The sequence below is a fragment of the Xenopus laevis genome, chromosome 2L (assembly GCF_017654675.1).
Source record: "Xenopus laevis strain J_2021 chromosome 2L, Xenopus_laevis_v10.1, whole genome shotgun sequence".
Lineage (NCBI taxonomy): Eukaryota > Metazoa > Chordata > Amphibia > Anura > Pipidae > Xenopus > Xenopus laevis.
Window position 1 is genome coordinate 177,076,681 of NC_054373.1, and position 21,037 is coordinate 177,097,717.

The 21,037-nt window shown below is 36.4% G+C and overlaps 1 protein-coding gene and 1 long non-coding RNA gene across 2 annotated transcripts; both read right to left on the reverse strand.

The window, feature by feature from the left end:
- Positions 1 to 2,081: 2,081 nt before the first annotated feature.
- LOC121399744 (serine/threonine-protein kinase mig-15-like) lies at positions 2,082 to 8,135 on the reverse strand. Its single transcript, XM_041581302.1, has 15 exons — positions 8,130 to 8,135; positions 7,968 to 8,030; positions 7,613 to 7,690; positions 6,107 to 6,187; positions 5,820 to 5,846; positions 5,542 to 5,607; positions 5,267 to 5,323; positions 4,884 to 5,012; positions 4,489 to 4,599; positions 4,300 to 4,390; positions 4,077 to 4,195; positions 3,408 to 3,462; positions 3,006 to 3,084; positions 2,628 to 2,781; positions 2,082 to 2,289 (listed from the first exon to the last, which is right to left on the reverse strand). Exons 1-14 carry the CDS (start codon positions 8,133 to 8,135, stop codon positions 2,631 to 2,633), a joined length of 1,113 nt encoding a protein of 370 aa, XP_041437236.1. The 3' UTR covers positions 2,082 to 2,289; positions 2,628 to 2,630.
- Positions 8,136 to 8,156: 21 nt separating this feature from the next.
- Positions 8,157 to 9,952, reverse strand: LOC121399669. The gene is made up of 5 exons (XR_005965251.1): positions 9,924 to 9,952; positions 9,236 to 9,289; positions 9,085 to 9,120; positions 8,317 to 8,370; positions 8,157 to 8,186 (listed from the first exon to the last, which is right to left on the reverse strand). It is a non-coding gene; the product is annotated as an uncharacterized LOC121399669 (long non-coding RNA).
- Positions 9,953 to 21,037: the final 11,085 nt, after the last annotated feature.

Genomic DNA, 21,037 nt, shown 5'->3' on the forward strand with positions numbered 1-21,037 from the left:
ATTCTGATTTCGTAATTGCAGAATCTTTTGCAAAGGATTCAGGGATTGCCCGAATCCAAAATAGTGGATTCGGTGTATCCCTAGTTTTATGTACCCTCTGCAGTGGTCAGTGCTCTGGCCCCGTCTACCTATTAAGGGGGATCATAGATTCCCCCAAAGCTGTATACATTCATTTGGGGTCAGTGAATCCAAGTAGTAGCTCCAAATAAATGAGAGAATCACAGCTTTATTACATTGAATCAAAACTATTAGCAAAGTGCATGCTCTTTAATTCAAGTTGCACTCTGGGTGTTACAGAGCAGTCACGTGTGTGTCCGTAAGATCTGCTCCAAAATAACCCGTGACCTTTTTTTCGATGATGTATTCTTGTTATATACAATATATGAGGTACACGCCAATAACCCATAGCAACCAACCGCTGACTGACTTTTTCAGCCATTTACTGGGTAGCCATGGGTTACTGCTGAAGTTATAATATTCCTGCTGTTTATAAATTAGCTCTAGTATCTTGGACATCAGTCATTATACATATGGATTTTCTCATTTATTGTGCTAAACAGTGCAACAGGGAAACTGAAGCTTCTCCATATTGACTCCTTACATAGTTTGGGAATTAGGTTAGGAGTGCACAGATAATCTGCTAACAAAACAGTCATAGCAAAGGGTGAAATGATGGTGTTGTATAATAATCAAATTAACTACCATGCAAGCATCAAACATGGAGTAGCTTTATTTTCCCCATATGCCCTTTTTAGATAAAGAAATAAAGACCACAGATTTTTTATTGATTTAAGAATGAGCACAATAGCATTTCACTTACATTACACTCATGTTAAACAAGGGGGTGTACTTACCTTCTAATAAACCACTTTTACAGAACCCACCCATCTCAAAGATGACCTCCTCCCGGGGTACAATAAGATGCAATCCCTTAAAAGACTGATCTATAAGATGAGAAGAAGGGCATCTATTTAAATTAGGAAGTTTAATCTAAGGCTGCAGAAAAGTTGTTTTTACAGTGAGAGCTGTGGAATTCCTTCCCTGGCAGATACATTATAAAGCTTCAAGAAGGGGTTGGGTAGATTGTTAAAGAGTGAGAAAATAAAAAGTTAATAAGATTTCTTGCCTTCCTCTGGATCAACTAGCAGTTAATCAGGTTTCACTTACACATAAAAGGTTGAATTCGTTGACCACTTTTTATTTAACCTCGTCTATAATGTTATTACTTTCTTTTATATTGAATCAATACTGTCATTGGAAAACATCGTTTTTACAAAACACATCAGTTAATAGTGCTGCTCCAACAGACTTCTGCACTAAAATCCATTTTTCATGTTGAAATCTGACATGGGGCTAGGCATATTGTCAGTTTCCCAAGTGCCCTCAGTCATGTGACTTGCACTCTGATAAACTGCAGTCTCTCTTTACTGCTGTACTGCAAGTTGGAGAGATATCATCCCCCTCCATTACCCCCCCAGCAGCCTAACAATGGGAAGGTGATCAGATAACAGCTCCCTGGTAGATATAAGAACAACAATAGTAAACATCCAGATCCCACTGAGACTCCTTTAGTTACATTGAGTAGGAAAAACAGCAGCCTGCCAGAAAGCAGATCCATTCTAAAGTGCTGGCTCTTTCTGAAAGCAAATCTCCAGAAAGCAAAAATGACCTGAGATGCACCTACACACCAATATTACAACTACAACTAGAAGGATTCTAACATTGCAGACATTTAGCCTGGCACACTGCACCAGTGCTTGTAGCACTAATAATGGTATTAGCCCATATTTGCTTGCTGCAAGAATAGATATTAACGGAAGACTACCAAGATAAAATTAAGAGAACATGGGAATTACCAGAAGGAACAGGATGAATAAAACCAGCACAGAAAGACTGTTTATGGGATTTTGTTGAGGTAGATGTGGGCTATGCCCAATTCCCTAACAAGTCATTTAAAGGAACATGAACATGAGCCAACAGTGGGATTGGAGGTTATTAGGGATGTCTCCCTATTAAAAAAAATACAATAGAGGTCAATGAAATTTTAAGATGTTTATTGTTTTTTATTATGTACAAGATCATATTGATGTCAATCAGCCGCTGTTGTCAATTAGCCGCCATCGGGACCAAGGGGCATGTTTAACATTGGTTGTCATGGGCAACATCTCCCAAGTTAGTAAACATGCCCCAAGTCTGCAGGGTCCAAAGATGACATAAGGGCCCTGCAGTTGTGCCCCCGTCCCTCCCCCGATGGCTGCTATGATGTTCTGGGACTTCAGTGCTTCAGTCCTAAGGAGAGAATACTCAGTGTTAGCCATGGAGAAGGGTTGTCTGTATAAGAATTCTGCAATTCTCTTTCTATGTGTATTTACTATTATTTATATCCCATTCCCATTGCTGCTAATTTAAAGGTCAACTACTACAACTAATAATAACATGTCTCTATAGATGTGGCCTCGTTCAGTGACCTCTGCCCTAATACAATCTCAGCCTTATATAATGGGCGTCATTAGTTACAGAATTATAATATATGTAGTAAAGCCGGAGACTATAGTAAGAATAAGAGCAGTAGGTGGATATGGTCTGTACATCAAGTGAATTGTAATGAGAATGAGCAGTTCCCTTACTTCTCACTGCAGGTGCCATTTGATATTGCTCTTCACACCCCTTTCATTAAAGATCTTACAAATGAAGGGGTGTGATAAGAGCTTTCCAGCAGACGGCCTCCAAGCTGGATCTTTCTGGAGGCATTGGCCGACGAATGAATGGAAGTTGTCGCTCCTGGAAAAAAGAAACAGAAGCCAAAATTAAAATTGTTTATGTTAAATAAACAACCATGTGCCCTGAATACCTTAATATACCCCTCACCAAAGCTAATCCCTTGCTTGTTATTTAATATTCCCACCCCCTCCCCTCATTACCTTTTCATTTCCCCATCATCTCCCCTTTATTTCCCCACCCTCTCTACCTCTCCCTCTTTTCCTGTTTCAGTTGAAATGACTCACCATTTGTCCCACAATAATACTGGCGCAGGTCCGTGCATGATGCGTTTCATGAGTTTTTGCTGGGGAAATCTGCTGAATGCTAGGATGTAAGAGAATACAACATAAGAACATAATGACTGACAATCACAACAGTTGGAGGGCGATTTACTCAAATTCAAACCTTTTCTAATTTTGTAAAAACTCAAATTTACTAAAGTTTGTTTTACTTTCTCGATTGCCAGCACACTGAAAAAATAACGGATTCACAAACTGGAAAATTACTATTTGTGTAATTCAGCCCATTAGTTTTTAATATTTAACAATATTCAGTGTTACAGCATGACACATACAGTAAATGCCCTCTAACTTTTCTACAAACTGTTCTTTATGTACTAACGTACAGTCCCACTGCGGTTTACTTACGGTAATAGCCTTCCGCCATTTGAAGTGCTGATATTCCCAAGGACCATATGTCAGCCTAGGTATTAAAACATAAGAAAAAGGCAAAAATTAGATAAGAAAATACACAGGGCATATAAAATATTCCAGTGGTGGATCATTTAAATCCTTTTTCTATTTATTTGGAATGCACAGTAACAAAATACAGTAGAACTCCCATTTTATGTATTACAGGGGATTAGAAAAAAATGGTGTAAAATCCAGGAAAGTGGAAAATCAGTGGAATTTATTATACATCATATAAAAGTGGGGCCACACAAAAATGTGTAAAATGTGGGAAATAAAACCAAAGGGTGTGAAATTAAGGTTTCACTGTACAATACATGATCTGACCTTTGTACTAATATAAAACATTTGAAGGAGTAAAGTGATGTCACTAAAGAATGACCCCAGGCTGAGCTGGAAAACCCCATAAAGAGTCAAGTGGAGTTGGTTTCTAATACTCCTGTGCACTGCACTCAGATTTGAGAATTTCTCTCTTCGCTTCTCCCTCTCATGTCACAGAAACCACTTTACAGCTTTGGATTCACTGTTATGAGAGGGGCATGTGAAGTGAGTGAAAAAGTCCATGCAGTGCACCCCGTGTAAGCTCCATACATTATATATAAAGTGAGAGAGAAGATATCACAATACCTTAGAGTTATACCATATGGTCTTCTTGCCAAAATTGGCCAGTACTTCTGGCGCCAGGTATGGAATCCGCCCAGACGTACTGTGACTCATTTCCCCGATGGTGGCGGAGCTGAAATCACCTGAAATTGTATGACAAAAGCAGGAATTGTAATATTCATTTATAAATGTATCCAATAAAAAACATGGATAAATCCATTTTTTTCAGATTCTAAGCATCACTTACTGATCTTTACATCTGCCGATGTTGTCAGGATAATGTTCTGGGGCCGCAGGTCGTGATGGATGACCTTTTTGTTTTCCAGATGACACAGGCCCTGGGAAATGAATAAAGCAAATATATTAATATTTTTTCTGCTCTTAATTGAACTAGATTTAGCCAGAAAAGTGCCAAGGAGGATCACATGAGACATACCTTTAATACCTCCTTGCAGATGTACGCTATCCAGCTTTCATGCAAGGAGTACTGCTCACTGGTGTAGATTAGATCTTCCACCGCTACACCATTCCAACGCTCCATAGAAATCTAGAAAACAATCAAAGAACGTTTGATACATAAATTTGTGTGGTCTATAATTATATTAGGAAGTCTGGGGAAAGGCTGTGTGGATGTGAGTCAGAAATAGACCTACACAAGCATTCTGGGTGTAACTACAATATCAGGTGCAACTGAGAACAAAGTGATCCACATGCACCGTGACTCTTTCTTACCAAACTGAATAATATTTGCATCCAAAATGTCTGCTTGTATTAGAGCTGTTGATTGGCATGTTGGTGCATAAATTGTAACCTGAATAAACACTTCCTTACCCACAGTCCTTCATAGTGGGGCTTCTTTACAGAGGCACGTTGGTAATAAGCCCCATAGTAGCCAATGACATTTTCGTGGCCTCTGATAAGTTCAAGGACTTCCACTTCTTGAAGGATGTCTTTTCTCTTCTAGTTTCAAACAAAAGAAGCAAAGTCAGTACAATGGATACAATTACAATTTCAAATACCCCAGCCTAACTTGTAGTTCTGAAAAATGACAGTTTTGTAATATCCCTACATGAGAATTGCACAATATGTTTGCCTCTCTCTGTTCTTATTTCTTAAATCCCATATATTTTTCAAACAAGTTCTCCTTCTACTAAAAATCAGGTATAAGAAAAGTTTATTTGTATCTAATAATTATTATTATCAAGACTCATTACCTCTATGTCCTTTACGATGGTCACGGACACATCCAGTTGTTCTTTACGGTGCCAACCCTGCAACAAAAGTAGCCGATGAATGTCTGATCATTACTGTGTCGGAACATTAGGGAAAGCAAACACACATACTGGGTGGATATGGGAAGGTTTATTGGCAGATTGAGAAGCACAAGGAAAACACAGAAGGGACAGAAACTCTAGAGGGAACAACCAATCGGCAAAATCAACAGAATTACCCAAAACCATGACACAAGTTAAGCCATAAAATATCTTACGGTATAATTCATCCCGTAGCTGTCCTGTCCTGTTGGCTCCAGGATTTGCAGATATGTCCTGGGCGTCTAAAACATAACATTGTATTAAAAACATGATAAATACAAAACTGAATTAATATAGTGCAACCTTTCCAATATGTGAGAAGAACAGGAGGTGTAGGGGAGCTGGGGACTGGTGTATTAGGGGAGAAGGCTGAGGGCTGGAATATTTAAGTCAAACCATTTGCTGTGCTTTTGCGTTGTTTAGTGTTCCAAAATACAGTTTAAAAGCTGCTTACCGGGAACTTTACTTCAAGCTGATTCTCCTGGGGAAGACAAAAAAGGTTTTCTCAGATCAATTGTTTTTGGGAAGTGCTAAAATTATAATTTTAGCGGGAACATTTTTATTGTATGAACTGAACCCTGGAGTGCTTAAATGTCAGGTGTTTTTGGAGACTAGTTAAGAAATGAGACGAAAAAAGTGTTGGGAAATGTATCAGGTCTCATTTTAAGAAGCTAAAATGCAATCTTGCATAAAATATAGGTTGATTTTTATTTGCCCCTACTCTTCCTCTCCTATTCTTACCTGGCAGTTGTTCATGCCCAGATCCAGCTCTTGCTTTTGTTTTTCCTGGCAGTTGGTATCGTCAGGGGTTTCTGATGGTTCCTGGTTAAGAGATAAAAGTCAAGTTATCAAATCAACTCAACAGCATTTTAAAGAAGAAGCGCAAAAAATGTAGATGTAATATTTAGGGATTGGTGTTTTATTTGTAATTATTCGGTAGTTACTTGGCAGATGACATTGAAAGAGCCAACAGATTACCCTGGTTAAGAGCAACGGTAAAACAGGCTGTTAGTTCAGCACTCTCCTCTGGGAATATGATGATGTTGTAATGGGAAAGCATCAAGCTAACAGAGCTCATGTTTAAAAAAAAAAGGCTAAAAATTGTGGAGGGTGCCCCACTAGAAAGAACCAGACTAAATATCCAACCTAGTAACCCTTGCTTATCAAAAAAGACTTTGGTAATGATTATAAAAATAGTAAGAGGCCTATAAGGAACAATGTTATTAGGGCATTGCCAGTAAAAGCCAACACAACCTGTAAATTTTCATTTCTAGTTTTTATAACAGATGGTGATTGGTTGGAATAGGCAACTTAGCACCTATGCTGGTAATAAATTTCGGTAAATATTGTTATTGGTATAGAGATTATTTATGAAGCATGTAACTATGTTCTTTTAAATACATTGGGGCCACTGAACAATTCATTGTTGGTTACCTCATAGGTGTCACATTGGGGCTCTTCAAGTCTTTCTATGTTATTTTATAAGTTCAACCCGCGGACATTATTATAAAATAAATCTTTGTTACTCATTGGTTATGTCCTTCTTACCAGGGAGTGGCAGGGGCTGCTATCAGCTATCAGATCTTGTTCCTGCTCCACTTGTTGTTCTTCCACTTGTTGTTTTTCCTGAAAAAAAAAGGTTTTGAAAATGTTAATTTACAAGTTCAACCTGCGGGCATTATTACATAATAAATCTTTGTTACCAATTGGTTATGTCCTTCTTACCTCGGAGAGGCAGGGGCTGCTATCAGCTATCAGATCTTGTTCCTGCTCCACTTGTTGTTGTTCCTGTTTAAGAAAAGGGAAAAAAAGATTTTGTAAATGTTATTTGATAAGTTCAACCCACGGACATTATTACAAAATAAATCTTTATTACTCATTGGTTATGTCCTTCTTACCTGGGAGTGGCAGGGGCTGCTATCAGCTATAAGATCTTGCTCCTGCTCCACTTGTTGTTGATCCTGTTTAAGAAAAGGGAAAAAAAAGATTTTGAAAATGTTATTTTATCAATTCAACCCTCGGACATTATTACAAAATAAAATCTTTGTTAACCATTGGTTATGTCCTTCTTACCTCGGAGTGGCAGGGGCTGCTATCAGCTATCAGATCTTGTTCCTGCTCCACTTGTTGTTGTTCCTGTTTAAGAAAAGGGAAAAAAAAGATTTTGAAAATGTTATTTTATAAGTTCAACCTGCGGACATTATTAAAAAATAAATCTTTGTTACCCATTGGTTATGTCTGTCTTACCTGGGAGTGGCAGGGGTTGCAATCATCTATCAGATCTTTCTCCTGCTCCACTTGTTGTTCTTCCACTTGTTGTTCTTCCTGAAGAAAAAGCAAAGGTTTTCAAAATGTTATTTTATAAGTCCAACCCGCGGACATTATTACAAAATAAATCTTTGTTACACATTGGTTATGTCCTTCTTACCTGGGAGTGGCAGGGGCTGCTATCAGCTATCAGATCTTGTTCCTGCTCCACTTGTTGTTGTTCCTGTTTAAGAAAAGGGAAAAAAAAGATTTTGAAAATGTTAATTTACAAGTTCAACCCGCGGACATTATTAAAAAATAAATCTTTGTTACCGATTGGTTATATCCTTCTTACCTGGGAGTGGCAGGGGCTGCTATCAGCTCTTAGATCCTGGTCCTGCTCCACTTGTTGTTCCTCCTGTTTAAGACAAAAAATAAATAAAACGATTTTTAAAAAAAGATTTCCCAGCTCAATACTGTAACAAAATATTTCCTTGAAATATTTTTTATATATTACGACCATAGCATTTCTTCTTACCTGATTGATGTTGATCTCAGGAGTTTCTGGAGTCTCCTGGTTAAGAGAAGGAAATAAAAAAAACATTGTATTATTGCTGTTATAAAGAAGCTAAACTACAATCTTGCATAAAATATAGGGTGATTTGTTTTTTTTTCCCACGACTCACTTTTTCTGATGTGCTTACCTGGCAGATGGTTACAGCCAGCTCCAGTTTCTGCTCTGGCTTTTCTGATGGTTCCTGGTTAAAAGATAAAAGTCAAGTTATCAACTAAGTTTTTTGGAGAAGAAGAAGTGCAAATAATTAATATTTAGGGATTGCTGTTCTGATTTATTCAGTACTCAACAGGTTGTACCTGGTTAGAAGAGGAAAATAGATCAGGGCTATAACTGCTCTATGTACAGATCCATATGTGGATGTAAATCATCTTTATATCACATATTTTGGTCTAATGGAATATAGTTAACTGTTTGCAAACCATCATATTAAACTCTCATGTTTCCATTAATAGTAACCATCTTGCTCAATAAAATGCTTTCCCAACATTTTCCATGAGTATCACCAGATTATAAAGGTGAAGAGCAATGATATAAGAGACTGTTAGATCAGTGGTCTCCTCTGGAAATATGTTCCAATGGGGAGCACTGAGCTACCAATGCTCATGTTAAAAATGTGGCTACAAACTTGTGGAATTGGGCCCTTTCAAAAAGGTTTGGGACATGAAAACATTTTTTATTTCATAGTGGTCACTGAGGGAACCAAAGAGCTACAGTAACACCAGCTTGAAGATGGAAGTAGCTCCAGGCTTCTCCTGCAGAAGTTCAGCCACTTGAATGCACAGACTCACCAGTGCTGAAGTTGGTGGCACCTAACAAATTGTCACCCCAAGGTGAATCTGGGTTTCATATTTCCTTACAAATTTTTTGATATTACAACCATAGCATTTCTTCTTACCTGTTCAATGTTGACATCAGGAGTTTCTGGAGTCTCCTGGTTAAGAAAGGGAAAGAAAAAACATTGTATTATTGGTGTTATAAAGAAGCTACACTGCAAAAAATATAGGGTGATTTTTTATTCTCCACGACACTCTTTCTGATGTGCTTACCTGGCAGATGGTTTCAGCCAGGTCTAGTTTCTGCTCTGGGTTTTCTGATGGTACCTGGTTAAAAGATAAAAGTGAAGTTATCAAAACAACTCAGCTTTTTGTAGAAGAAGTGCAAATAATTGTGTAATATTTAGGGATTGGTGTTTTGATTTATTCAGTACTTATTGGCAGATAGTATTTCCAGAATCAACAGGTTGTACCTGGTTAAGAGAGGAAAATAGATCAGGGCTATAACTGCTCTATGTACAGATCCATATGTGGATGTAAATCATCTTTATATCACACATTTTAGCTTAATGGATTATAGTTATAGTTAATGTTTCCATAAATAGTAACCATCTTGCTCAATAAACTGCTTTCCTAACATATTCCATGAGTATCACCAGATTATCCAGGTGAAGAGCAATGATATAAGAGACTGTTAGATCAGTGGTCTCCTCTGGAAATATGTTCCAATGGGGAGCACTGAGCTAACGACGCTCATGTTAAAAATATGGCTACAAACTTGTGGAACTGGGCCCTCTAGAAAAGGCTTGGGACTTGGCTGGGAGGGGGCCCAGACTAATATAACAACCATTACCTCAGAAAAAAGAATTGTGGTAATGATAATAATTATAATAAATCAACACAACATTTAAGGGAAGCTAAAACATAAAGACTGTTTGATACCAACTCCTTTACTACTTACCAGGCAGATTATTTCGTTGGGTTCCTCCTGGTTAAATGATAAAAAGGTGGTGTTATTTTATTTAATTAAAGGCCTATCATTCACTGTTAGTTATCACTTAATGAGTATGGTTAATTTTGTAAACATATGATTTTATGGTTTTTACTAATGTGAGTAAATAAATGCAGGGTCAGAACAGGGATTTATTCTAATAATAATAATAATGCAAAGACCAAGGGGTTATCCCTTTGATCAAGGAAGAAAAGTGTTTTACTAAGGTCCAAGACATCATGAAATGTGTCATCTATGGATCTGGTAATGGATTATCCTGTAGCTGAATGTCACTATTAAATGGCTTTACAAGTAAGGAAGGTGCCCGAGGTTATCAAGTCAAATGATGATTAATCTAATGAGAAATAAATGGGGGATGTGGTCAAATGTGAATAAACTGGTGAAATCCAGTTTATCCAGTGGGTTTTTTTTTGGACCAGTATGAATTGAACATGTAATAAGGAAATAAACAGGGTTTGAATAGTTAGGAAAATGGCATCACATATGTTTGTTGCCCAGTTCTTCAACACTTACCACAACAGATTTTCTGATGTTCTTATCTTTTTTCTTCTAAGGAAGACATAAAAAAAAGGTTTTATCACAAAAACGCAATTAGCAGATATATATATAAAACACCTGACTCTCTTTCTCTCTCTTTCTCTCTATATATATATATAAATGTGTGTGTGTATATATTGCATTATTAGGGATGCACCGAATCCAGAATTTGGCCTTCAACAAGATTCGGATTTGTCCGAATATTTCTACCGGCTGAACCAAATCTGAATCCTCATTTGCATATGCAAATTAGGGGTGGGGAGGGAAATTGCGTGACTTATGTCACAAAACAAGGAAGTAAAAATTTTTCCCCCTTCCCACCCCTAATTTGCAGGATTCAGATTTGGTATTTGGCTGAATCTTTTTCAAACGATTTAGGGGTTTAGCCAAATCCAAAATAGTGGATTTGGTGCATCCTTAGCATTATTCTTTTAAAAGTTAAAAAACACATTTTCGATCAAACTTAAGTTCATTTTTTGGACTTGGTGAAACCTAATCCAAATCCTAAGGGGTAGATTTATCAAGGGTCAAAGAATTTTCAAATTCTAATTTTGAATTCTAATTTTTGTGTTATTTTAAGTGAAAATCGACCAGGGATTAGTTAAAATTTGATTCAAGTTTTTAAAAATACAATTAATTTTGAAATGATCATGTAGTGGCCCTTTAAGAATTCAAATTAGACTATTCGCCACCTTAAATCTGCCGAATTACTGTTTTATTTTATGGGGGATGTCCTGGAATTAAGTTCTTTGCCACCTTTTTTCAAAGAAAAAGACTCCAATTGAGTTTGATTTGAGTTTGCGGGTAGATCCCATTCACCCAAATTGCATAAATTACATTTTTTGGAAAGTTTTCAATTGTTTTTAACTTGAATTTTGAGTTCATGGGAGTTTATATAAATTCAACCCTTGATAAATCTGCCCCTTAAAGTTGGGACATATTAGCAATCTAAATATGAAAATAAGGATTTGGTGTTAGGGTCAGAAATGTGTATTGGGTATTTAATGACATCATTAAGAATTGGGTATAAAAACAAGTGTAATGCAGTGTATTCCCTATACTAGAGCGGAATCATATAACATATAGGAATGGAAACAGCACTAGTGACTGTAGCACAATACACAGATATATTGAGGCCCAGTGAGTGTGAGCTGTGAGCAATCTGTCTCATCATGTTCACTATCAGCAACTGTCAGTGGGTCACAAACAGAACAAAGTTCAGAGATGATCCAGTAACAGAGTCTGAGGACAAGTTTCTGCTTCCATGAAGTTATTCACTAAATGAAATATGTCATGTTACAGTAGATAAAATGACGTCCTTACCTTGCGGAAACAGAAGCATTTACGAATCGCCTTCCACATGTTGGTGGGAATCACTCAAAACTGTTTGGATCGATGAAAGTTCTTTGGATTGATGAAAATTCTTTGAATCGCCGAAAAGTCTTTGAAACGCAGAAAATTCTTTGATTCGCAGAAGTCTTTGATTCGCCAAAAAAAATCTTTGAATCTCAGAAATCTTTAAATCGCAGAAAGTTCTTTGGATCGCAGAAAATTCTTTGAAACTCGGAAATTCTCTCTATGGAGATAAAAAGAAACACTTTAGTAATCCCAATACAGTGTTCTTTGTGCTGTATAATCCCTATACGTGTATATATAAATATATAGGTACAAAGTAACATAGTACAGCTAGGGGACCTGTTATCCAGAATGCTTGGGACCTAAGGGTTTCCGGATAATGGATCTTTCTTTAATTTGGACCTTCAAGTCTACTAGAAAATCATGTAAACATTAAATAAAGCCAATAGGCTGGTTTTGCTTCCAATAAGGATTAATTATATCTTAGTTGGGATCAAGTACAAGTTACTGTTTTATTATTACACAGAAAAAGGAAATTATTTTTTAATAATTGCATTATTTGGATAATTATTATTTGGCCTTTTTGTAAATCAGAGCATTCTGGATAACGGGTTTCCTTTTCTAGTACCACACTTAAAGGGAATACTTGTTATAAAAATCAAGATTTATTGAAAAAATCAAGGAAAGAGCACAAAATCCTAATCCTTAAAAGCGTGTGACGTTTCATCACAAAACAAGGAGGTAAAACAATTTTCTCTTTCTCCCTCCACCTCACTGATTTGCACATACAAATTATGGTTCGGTATTCGCCCGAATCTTTCACGAAGGATTCAGGGGTTCGGTCAATTCCAAAATAGTGGATTCTGTGCATCCCTAATATACATATACAGGTAAAGGATTCGTTACCCAAAACACTTTTACATAATAAATCTCCAAATCATGGGATGGCCACTCCCATAGACTCCATTTTAATCCAAGAATTCAATTTTTTAATAATGATTCTTTTTTCTTTATAATGAGAAATCAATACCTTTTATTTGATCCCAACTAAGATATCATTTATCCTTATTTGAGGAAAAACAATTCTATTGGGTTTAATTAATGTTTCATTTGATTTTTAGTAGATTTAAGGCATGAAGATCCAAATTACAGAGGGATCCCTTAAGCAAAAAAAAAACCAGGTTCTGAATACAGTTCAAAATAAAATGATCTATAATGCCATACATTCTAAAATATTCATGACACCATTAGCCGTCTGTAAGACCACTAAGTACCAGTATAAAAGAATTATTTTTGATAAAGTTTTCCTCCCAAATACACAGAGTTCTGCTCACCTCAGTCGCCTGATCAAGAATGAGAAATCTCAGGGCTACAGCTGGACACCTTGACTTTGTCCATTATGACATCACAATGACATTATGCAAATGTTTGTTTACACAGCTGTGAGATTCAGAGCATTATGACATCATACTTGCAGCCCAAGGCAGGACAGTTATATGAGCAAGTTACATAACGGTTGCTGGGTTCAGTTAATTTCAAATAAATTGAAGAGTAAAATGCAATGGGTTTTGTTGGCAAGATGAGAGTGTGTTTATTCATTATCCATTCTCAATATGGGGAATGATATCATTACAGCATGTATAATTATTCATACAAGGAATGGTACAAGTCATATATCACAGAGTCTGCCCCGTTATTGTATGTAATGTATATGAGTGTAGGGAACACATTACAGGTATGGTATCCCTTATCCGGAAACCCATTATCCAGAAAGCTCCAAATTACGGAAAGACCGTCTCCCATAGACTCCATTTTATCCAATAATCCCACATTTTTAAAAATAAATTTCCTTTTTCTGTGTAATAATAAAACAGTAACTTGTACTTGATCCCAACTAAGATATAATTAATCCTTATTGGAGGCAAAACCAGCCTATTGGGTTTATTTAATATTTACATGATTTTCTAGTAGACTTAAGGTATGAAGATCTACAGAAAGATCCGTTATCCGGAATACCCCAAGTCTCAAGCATTCTGGATAACAGGTCCCATATCTGTATTGGCTTGTACCTGACATTCACTAAGTTAGAAACAATCTTTGCTCATTGTTTTAGTATCCAAAAGTCTACATTTAGCATAGGGACTGTGCTGTCATTCTATGTATATAATATGAGTACATGAAGGGGGTTATTTATCAAAGTCTCAATATTTTCTGCCTCAAACGCCAATCAAATCCACTCCGGTTTTTCACGCTTATTTATTAAATTTTCCCAAAAATTTGCAGGAAATTTTTTTTTAGATTTTATTAGGTTTAAATTATTAAATTACATTTTTTTTCTGGATTTTTCATCTGATTTTCACGATTTCTTTAGATTTTTCACCCGAAAAATCTGATTTTTGCCCGAAAGCTCCGAAAACTTTGGGGTATTACACGAAACCCAGCGCACATCAAAAAATCATTGGGACTTCTCCCATTAACTTATATGCAACCTCCACAGGTCTGAGATGCTGGATTTTCTGATTCTGACTTTTCCATCCTTGGGGTTTAATAAATTCCAAAAACTTTTAGATTTTTCAAAAGTCTGATTTTATTTTAAAAAAAATCATGAATTTTACGTGATTTTTGCATTCGGCGTTTAGTAAATAACCCACAAATTGTTGTCATTATAATACAACATAACATATTATTGAAAATCAAAATGCAGTTACATTTTTTTCATACAATTGACCTGGGAACTTTAGAATTAAAGCCATAAAGCAATGATGTGCAGTATGTGGGATAGAAACGGAGATTATATTGTAGATAATGGGATGCTAAACTGGCAGCTGCCTCTTTATACTGGCAGTTTGACAGCTTGGATAAGGTAAAATTATTTTTTGGGGAAAATTCTTTCCCAGAATTTTCTAATACATACAAGCAGCAGTGTATAGGATTTGCCCGTGCATATGTGTAAATATTCTAAGGGAGTACACACACATCTGTTTTGGTTCCAATAAGAAAAAATATATGTATGTGCCAGGAGCATCTGCTTAAAGGGGTGGTTCACCTTTAAATTAACTTTTAGTATGTTATAGAATTGCTAATTCTAAGCAACTTTTCAATTGGTCTTCATTTTTTCCTTTCTTTTTTTTACAGTTTTTGAATAATTTGACTTTTTCGTATGACTCATTCCAGCTTTCAAATGGGGGTCGCTGACCCCATCTAGAAAACAAATGCTCTGTAAGGCTACAAATATATTGTTGTTGCTACTTTTTATTACTTATCTTTCTATTCAGGCCTCTCCTATTCATATTCCAGTCTCTTATTAACATCAATGCATAGTTGCTAAGGGAATTTGGACTCTAGCAACCAGACTGATGAAATTGCAAACTGGAGAGCTGCTGAATAGAAAGCTAAATGACTTAAAAAAACCCATATAATAAAAAATAAAAACCAATTGCAAATTGTCAGATTATCCCACTTTAAGACAGCTCCATCTATTTTCTATTTACTGTCTCACTCATGGTACAAAAAACATTCTGTGGGCTGCTGGACCAACTCACAATGGGCACGAATAACTCACAATATACAGAACACAGAGTAAACAGGGCTGATTAGTAGTGATGGGCAATTTTTTCCTACTTTGCTTCGTCACAAAATATGCACATTTCCAGAGAAATTCACGAAACGGGCAAAAAATTGGTGAAACGCGTATTTTGATGCTGATGGTGACATTTGACGTGCATTAAAGTCAATGGGCGTCCGTTAATTGTAACCGCCGTCAGAATTGTCACCAGCATCAAAAAAACTTTGATGCCCGAGAATTTTCGCCAGAGAGTTTTTACGGCAACTTCGTGAAATTTTTCGCCTGCGGTAAAACAAGCAAATTTGCCTGGCAAATAAATCTGCCCATCACTACTGATTAGTAATTCAGATTTGTGCCATTCTGCATCAAAGTCGATTTATCATCCAATTTGCTGGTATTTAATACAGGGCTCCCCCTACACTAAGCCGTGCTGCGCACTTTACTTTGCTCTGAACTGTAATCCAACACAGGGCACAGAGCACAGGTTGTACCACTTTAAATGTGAATAAATGGTAACATTAGTAACCCCCTCACCATGCTGTGATTTTGTCACTATCTTCTTTGCTGCTAGAATCATTTTCTTTAATTAAAGGGATACTGTCATGTGAAAACATGTTTTTGTTTTTTTTTAATTTTTAAAACAAAATCTGTTTTTCTAAATTTTAATTTAATTTTGAAATCTGACATGGGGCTAGACATATTGTCAGGTTCCCAGCTGCCCACAGTCATGTGACTTGTGCTCTAATAAACTTCAGTCACTCTTTACTGCTGTACTGCAAGTATTATCACCCTCCTCTCTCCCCCCCCCAACAGCCCATCAGCAAAACAATGGGAAGGTAACCAGATAACAGCTGCCCGGTAGATCTAATAACAACACTCAATAGTAAAAATCCAGGTCCCACTGAGACACATTCAGTTACATTGAGTAGGGGAAACAACAGCCTGTCAGAAAGCAGTTCCTAAAGTGCTGGCTCTTTCTGAAAGCACATGACCAGGCAAAATGACTTGAGATGCACCTACACACCAATATTACAACTAATAAAAATACACTTGCTGGTTCAGGAATGAAATTTTATTTGGTATTATTATTATTTATTTGGTTCATTTGGAGTGAATTATGTGCAGTGTCATTTAGGAATAAAAACTAGACCGTAAAATTCATGACAGAATTTCTTTTAATACTTATTTTCATTTTGGGTCAATACTCAATTGGGGGAATGTAATAAAAGTCGCAAAGAGAAAAAAAACTATTTGCACGAATAAAAAAAAAATCATCTCGCAATGTAATATTCTTCCTCAAACTGTTATCGCATTGAGAATTTAAATTGCGCACTCTTAAAAAGTGCTTGAAGGTGACGTAATCTTGTGGAGCAAACATAAGAGTTTTATTACATTTACTGGGTATTGGCTTAAACTAGAACATTTGCAAACTTTCTTCCACTGTCGGAAGTGGCCGCTAAATAGTTTCCTGGTTTCGCAAAAGCAACATTAAATTCACGCAAAGCAAACTTTGTTCACACAAAGGCATAACTTTTGACATTGCGAATAGTTTTTCCGTTACCGACTTATATTACATTCCCCCAAATCTCTTAATAATTATAAGCTTACAAGCAATTGATTCTGTTAACGTCTTGTGACTGTGCTCTCTATTAGCATTTTACTGCTGGAATTTAATAATATAGGGGTTGTAGTGCCAAATACCATCCCAAGTGCTGGCGGTTTACAAAAGTAAACAGGGAACGTATATATATAAATATACATAAATGGGCAGATTCATTTAATTGATGTGAATTGTTTTTACTGTAATAAATTCAAATGTACTCACAACTTGAATCGGAGGTTATTTAAGAAAAGAAATTCGATCGAATGGGAACAATCCAAAAATCGAATCGAATACGAACGAAACTCGAATTGAATACGAACGAAACTCAAATCGAAATTTTCCTCTGAAAAAACTTGAATGTCAGGAAGGCTTTTAAAATATTGAGATGGATTAACGGACGTCTGCCATTGACTTGTAAATGAACTCGGCAGGTTTTAGGTGGCGAATATTCGAATTAGAACTGTTTCCATGGATCGAGGTATGATAAATCTCACATCGAATTTACATTAGAATTGGGGGATTAAAATTTGTGATGTGTGAATTTTGACACAAAAAAAATAATTTGAAAATTCAAATTGAAATTTACTATTCAACCCTTAATAAATCTGTTTCAAAGTGTTTTAAAGATGCACCAAATCCAGGATTCGGCCAGGATTAAGCCTTTTTTAGCAGGATTCGGCCCAATCCTTCAGGCCGGGCCAAATCTAATCCGAATTTGCAAATTAGGGGCAGGTGTGAAATTGATTGACTTTTTTGTCACAAAAGGAAGTAAAAAATGTTTTCCCCTTTCTACCCCTAATTTGCATATGGAAATTAGGATTCGGATTCGGCCCGAATGTTTCGCAAAGGATTCGGGGGTTTCGCCGAATCCAAAATAGTGAAATCTGTGCATCCCTAGTACAAACAGCTGTATAGTTTTTTTTATAATAATGGACTCTAAATACAATGCACTTTTTTATTCATTTATTTAACAAATTAACTCATTATTCATTCATCCATTCATTCATTAAAACTATACACTGTTTGATTTTGTGGTTACCCTAGCCACAACACTGGAGAGGAAACCCTTTTATTCGAATTTATGCTAAAACATAATTTTTTTCCAATGAAAGTTGGTTTATATACCAAGCTCAGTCAAGATCAAAATCAAATTGAAAGCAAATTAAGGGAAAAGTGAAGATGTTCTGTTATGTTTTTGTTGTTAATTGATGGGGCCTATTTGGATCCCCAAAATATTTGCATAATTTTTTAACAAATTTGGATTATTTGATTAAAATAGAGTCATTGAGGCAAATTCACTAAGCGCCGAAGCGCCGAACGCTAGTGTCAATTCGCTAGCATTGGGCATTTTCGTTACTTCGCAAATTCACTAACGAACGCTGGCGTAGATTCGCTAGTGTTACTTCGCACAATTACGCCTGGCGAATTTTCGCTACGGACGTAACTACTCAAATTCACTAACGCGCGCAGTGTACTGAACGCTACCTTTTACGCTAGACTTCCTTTGCCACCTCAGACCAGGCGAAGCGCAATAGAGTAGAATTTGGTGCCGTATGCAAATTAACCTTCGCTAGTGTAACTTCGCTTCACTTAGCGAATCAACGCTAGCGCAACTTCGCAACCTTACGCTACCCCTGTGCGCAACTTCGGATTTTAGTGAATTTGCGGAGCGCTGGCGAAACTACGCCTGGCGAGGTGTGGCGAAGCTGCGCCTGGCGCAACTACGAATCCTAGTGAATTTGCCCCTATGGGAGATGACCTTCCCATAATACAGAGCTTTCTAGATAATGGGTTTCCAGATAATGGATTTCATACATTTATTTAGTGCTTCATTGATACACCATATATGTGTGAGAACACTAAATAATTCCCAGGAGACTGCATGGTTTAAAAAAATCTTAGATCAAGTAGCCCACAACCTAAATCCATTAAGCGTATTTAGATGGGTACTCACAGGTAAATGTCTGTGCTCCTCTCTTCCACGAGTTCCTTCCCAAGTGCTAGGTGATGCCATCATGCCTGACGCGTTTCACAATCATGCTTATTCAGAGGCGAACTGGAACTCAATGGAACATACTGAAGCTGAGATGTAAGAGAACAAGGATGGTTAAATTAGTCTGTACAGGCCATTTAGTAGAATGCCCAGTATATGCCAGCTGGAGACTGACAAGATGACATCATCATTATCAATATGACACAATGTTCTAGGGAAGAATAGATATTGTATGGTGGCCTTAGGTTGCTTCTCTAGTATGCCAGGTTTCTTCTTTCTTGGCAAGAGAAAGCTATTCCTTCTTAACTAATAGGTCTAAGAGACCATTGCCTCTCCTGTACCCCATTAGACGTTCCATATATTTATAGATTTAAAACACAGCAGTAATGCTGCAATGAATGTTTTATCTTAACTTTATTAAAGAGGTTGTTCACCTATCAATTACTTTTAGTATGATGTAGAGAGTGATATTCTGAGACAATTTGCATTTGGTTTTCATTTTTTATTTTTTCTGGTTTTTGAGTTATTTAGCTTTTTATTCAGCAGCTCTCCAATTTGTAATATCAGCAATCTGGTTGCTAGGGTCCAAATTACCCTAGCAACCATGCATTGGTTTGAATATAAAATTGTAATATGAATAAAAGAGGGTCTGAATAGAAAGACAAGTAATAAAAGAAGGGCAATAATAAATGTAGCCTTACAGAGCATTTCTTTTTTTAGATGGGGTCAGTGACCCCCATTTGAAAGCTAGAAAACAGTCAAAAGAAAAAGGCAAATAACTAAAACATCTATAAAGAAAGCCTATTGAAAAGTTGCTTAGATTTACCCATTCCATAATTAACTCAAAGTTAAAGTTGAACCACCCCTTTAAATAAATTAAAAAATTTAATTTATTAAATCAATTAAAATTAAAAAAAATCATCTAAGTATTTCGACGTTAGAAATCGGAGCAACTCCGATTGCCTGAATGGGCCTTAGTTATGAAGAAAAATCCCAAAAAAATAGGGTAGGACAAACTTCGGAGCTTTCCCTGAAAACTCGGAATTGTTCGGAGGTTTGCGCAAAAACTACGATTATTTGCGCAGAAACCACAAACTCATCGGATATCAGTACAGACATCAGCGCAGACACTGAGACCTTCCCCATTGACTAATACAGGACCTCGAGAGGTATTAGATGCCGGGGTTTTGGATTCACAGTTTTTAGACCATTGGACTTTAAAAAATCTCGAAAAAATTATAATTTTTTCTATTATTTGAGGTTCGGATATTCGGAGCTTGATAAAAAAAACCTCTAGAATTGTTTAATGATATTTTGAAAGGGGAAAATTACCTAATGCTCAAATTATTTTAGGGCTTCTCAAATTAGAGACGGATCTGAAGGTGAGAGGGCTTGTTACAGGAGAGAACTGAGCAACATTAGATTATGGTTAATTGAGTCACATAAGGATTTGAGTTTCTTTCAATACCTCTTAAGATGCAGCAATGAGTTCTCGACAGGTTGCTATGCTAACAGCTCTATAAAATTCTCTTGTTTTCTATAGAACAGTGCTTAAGTCTTATTGTCCTTATTAAAGCAGAAACATCTTTTATTTTATACTATAGCCCAAAATACACAAGCATTTCTATATTATAGTAATCCATTACAGTCTAAAGATAAATGTCCTATTTCTTGCCTTATGGCTCAGATTTACAGACAAGGAGGAGTTTATTATAAAGGGGTATAACTGACAATTGTTCCAAAGAATAACATTTCACTGTTTGCACTGTTTAGAAGCAACCATTCTTCACTATATTGTGTTTCTGGCCCCTTAGCTGTTGGAATGATTGGGAACAATAATGTCTAGAAATTTCTTCCAGCTCCTCGTGTTGGACTTTCCTTTAAAGGGGACTCATCACCCAAAAAAATAATTCCAAATCCTATTTTATCATGTCAAGCAAAATGAACTTTAATTACACTGTAAAATATATTTGAATATTGTTTTTGATTGCCTGAATGGACCTTATTTA

What these genes read in the sequence shown, in the direction of transcription:
- LOC121399744 (XM_041581302.1), bottom strand. An exon ending in GCTACGGGATGAATTATACC is followed by an intron (nt 5,324 to 5,541) that starts GTAAGATATTTT and finishes CTTTTGTTGCAG; the next exon opens with GGTTGGCACCGTAAAGAACA. An exon ending in CCCACTATGAAGGACTGTGG is followed by an intron (nt 4,600 to 4,883) that starts GTAAGGAAGTGT and finishes ATTGTTTTCTAG; the next exon opens with ATTTCTATGGAGCGTTGGAA.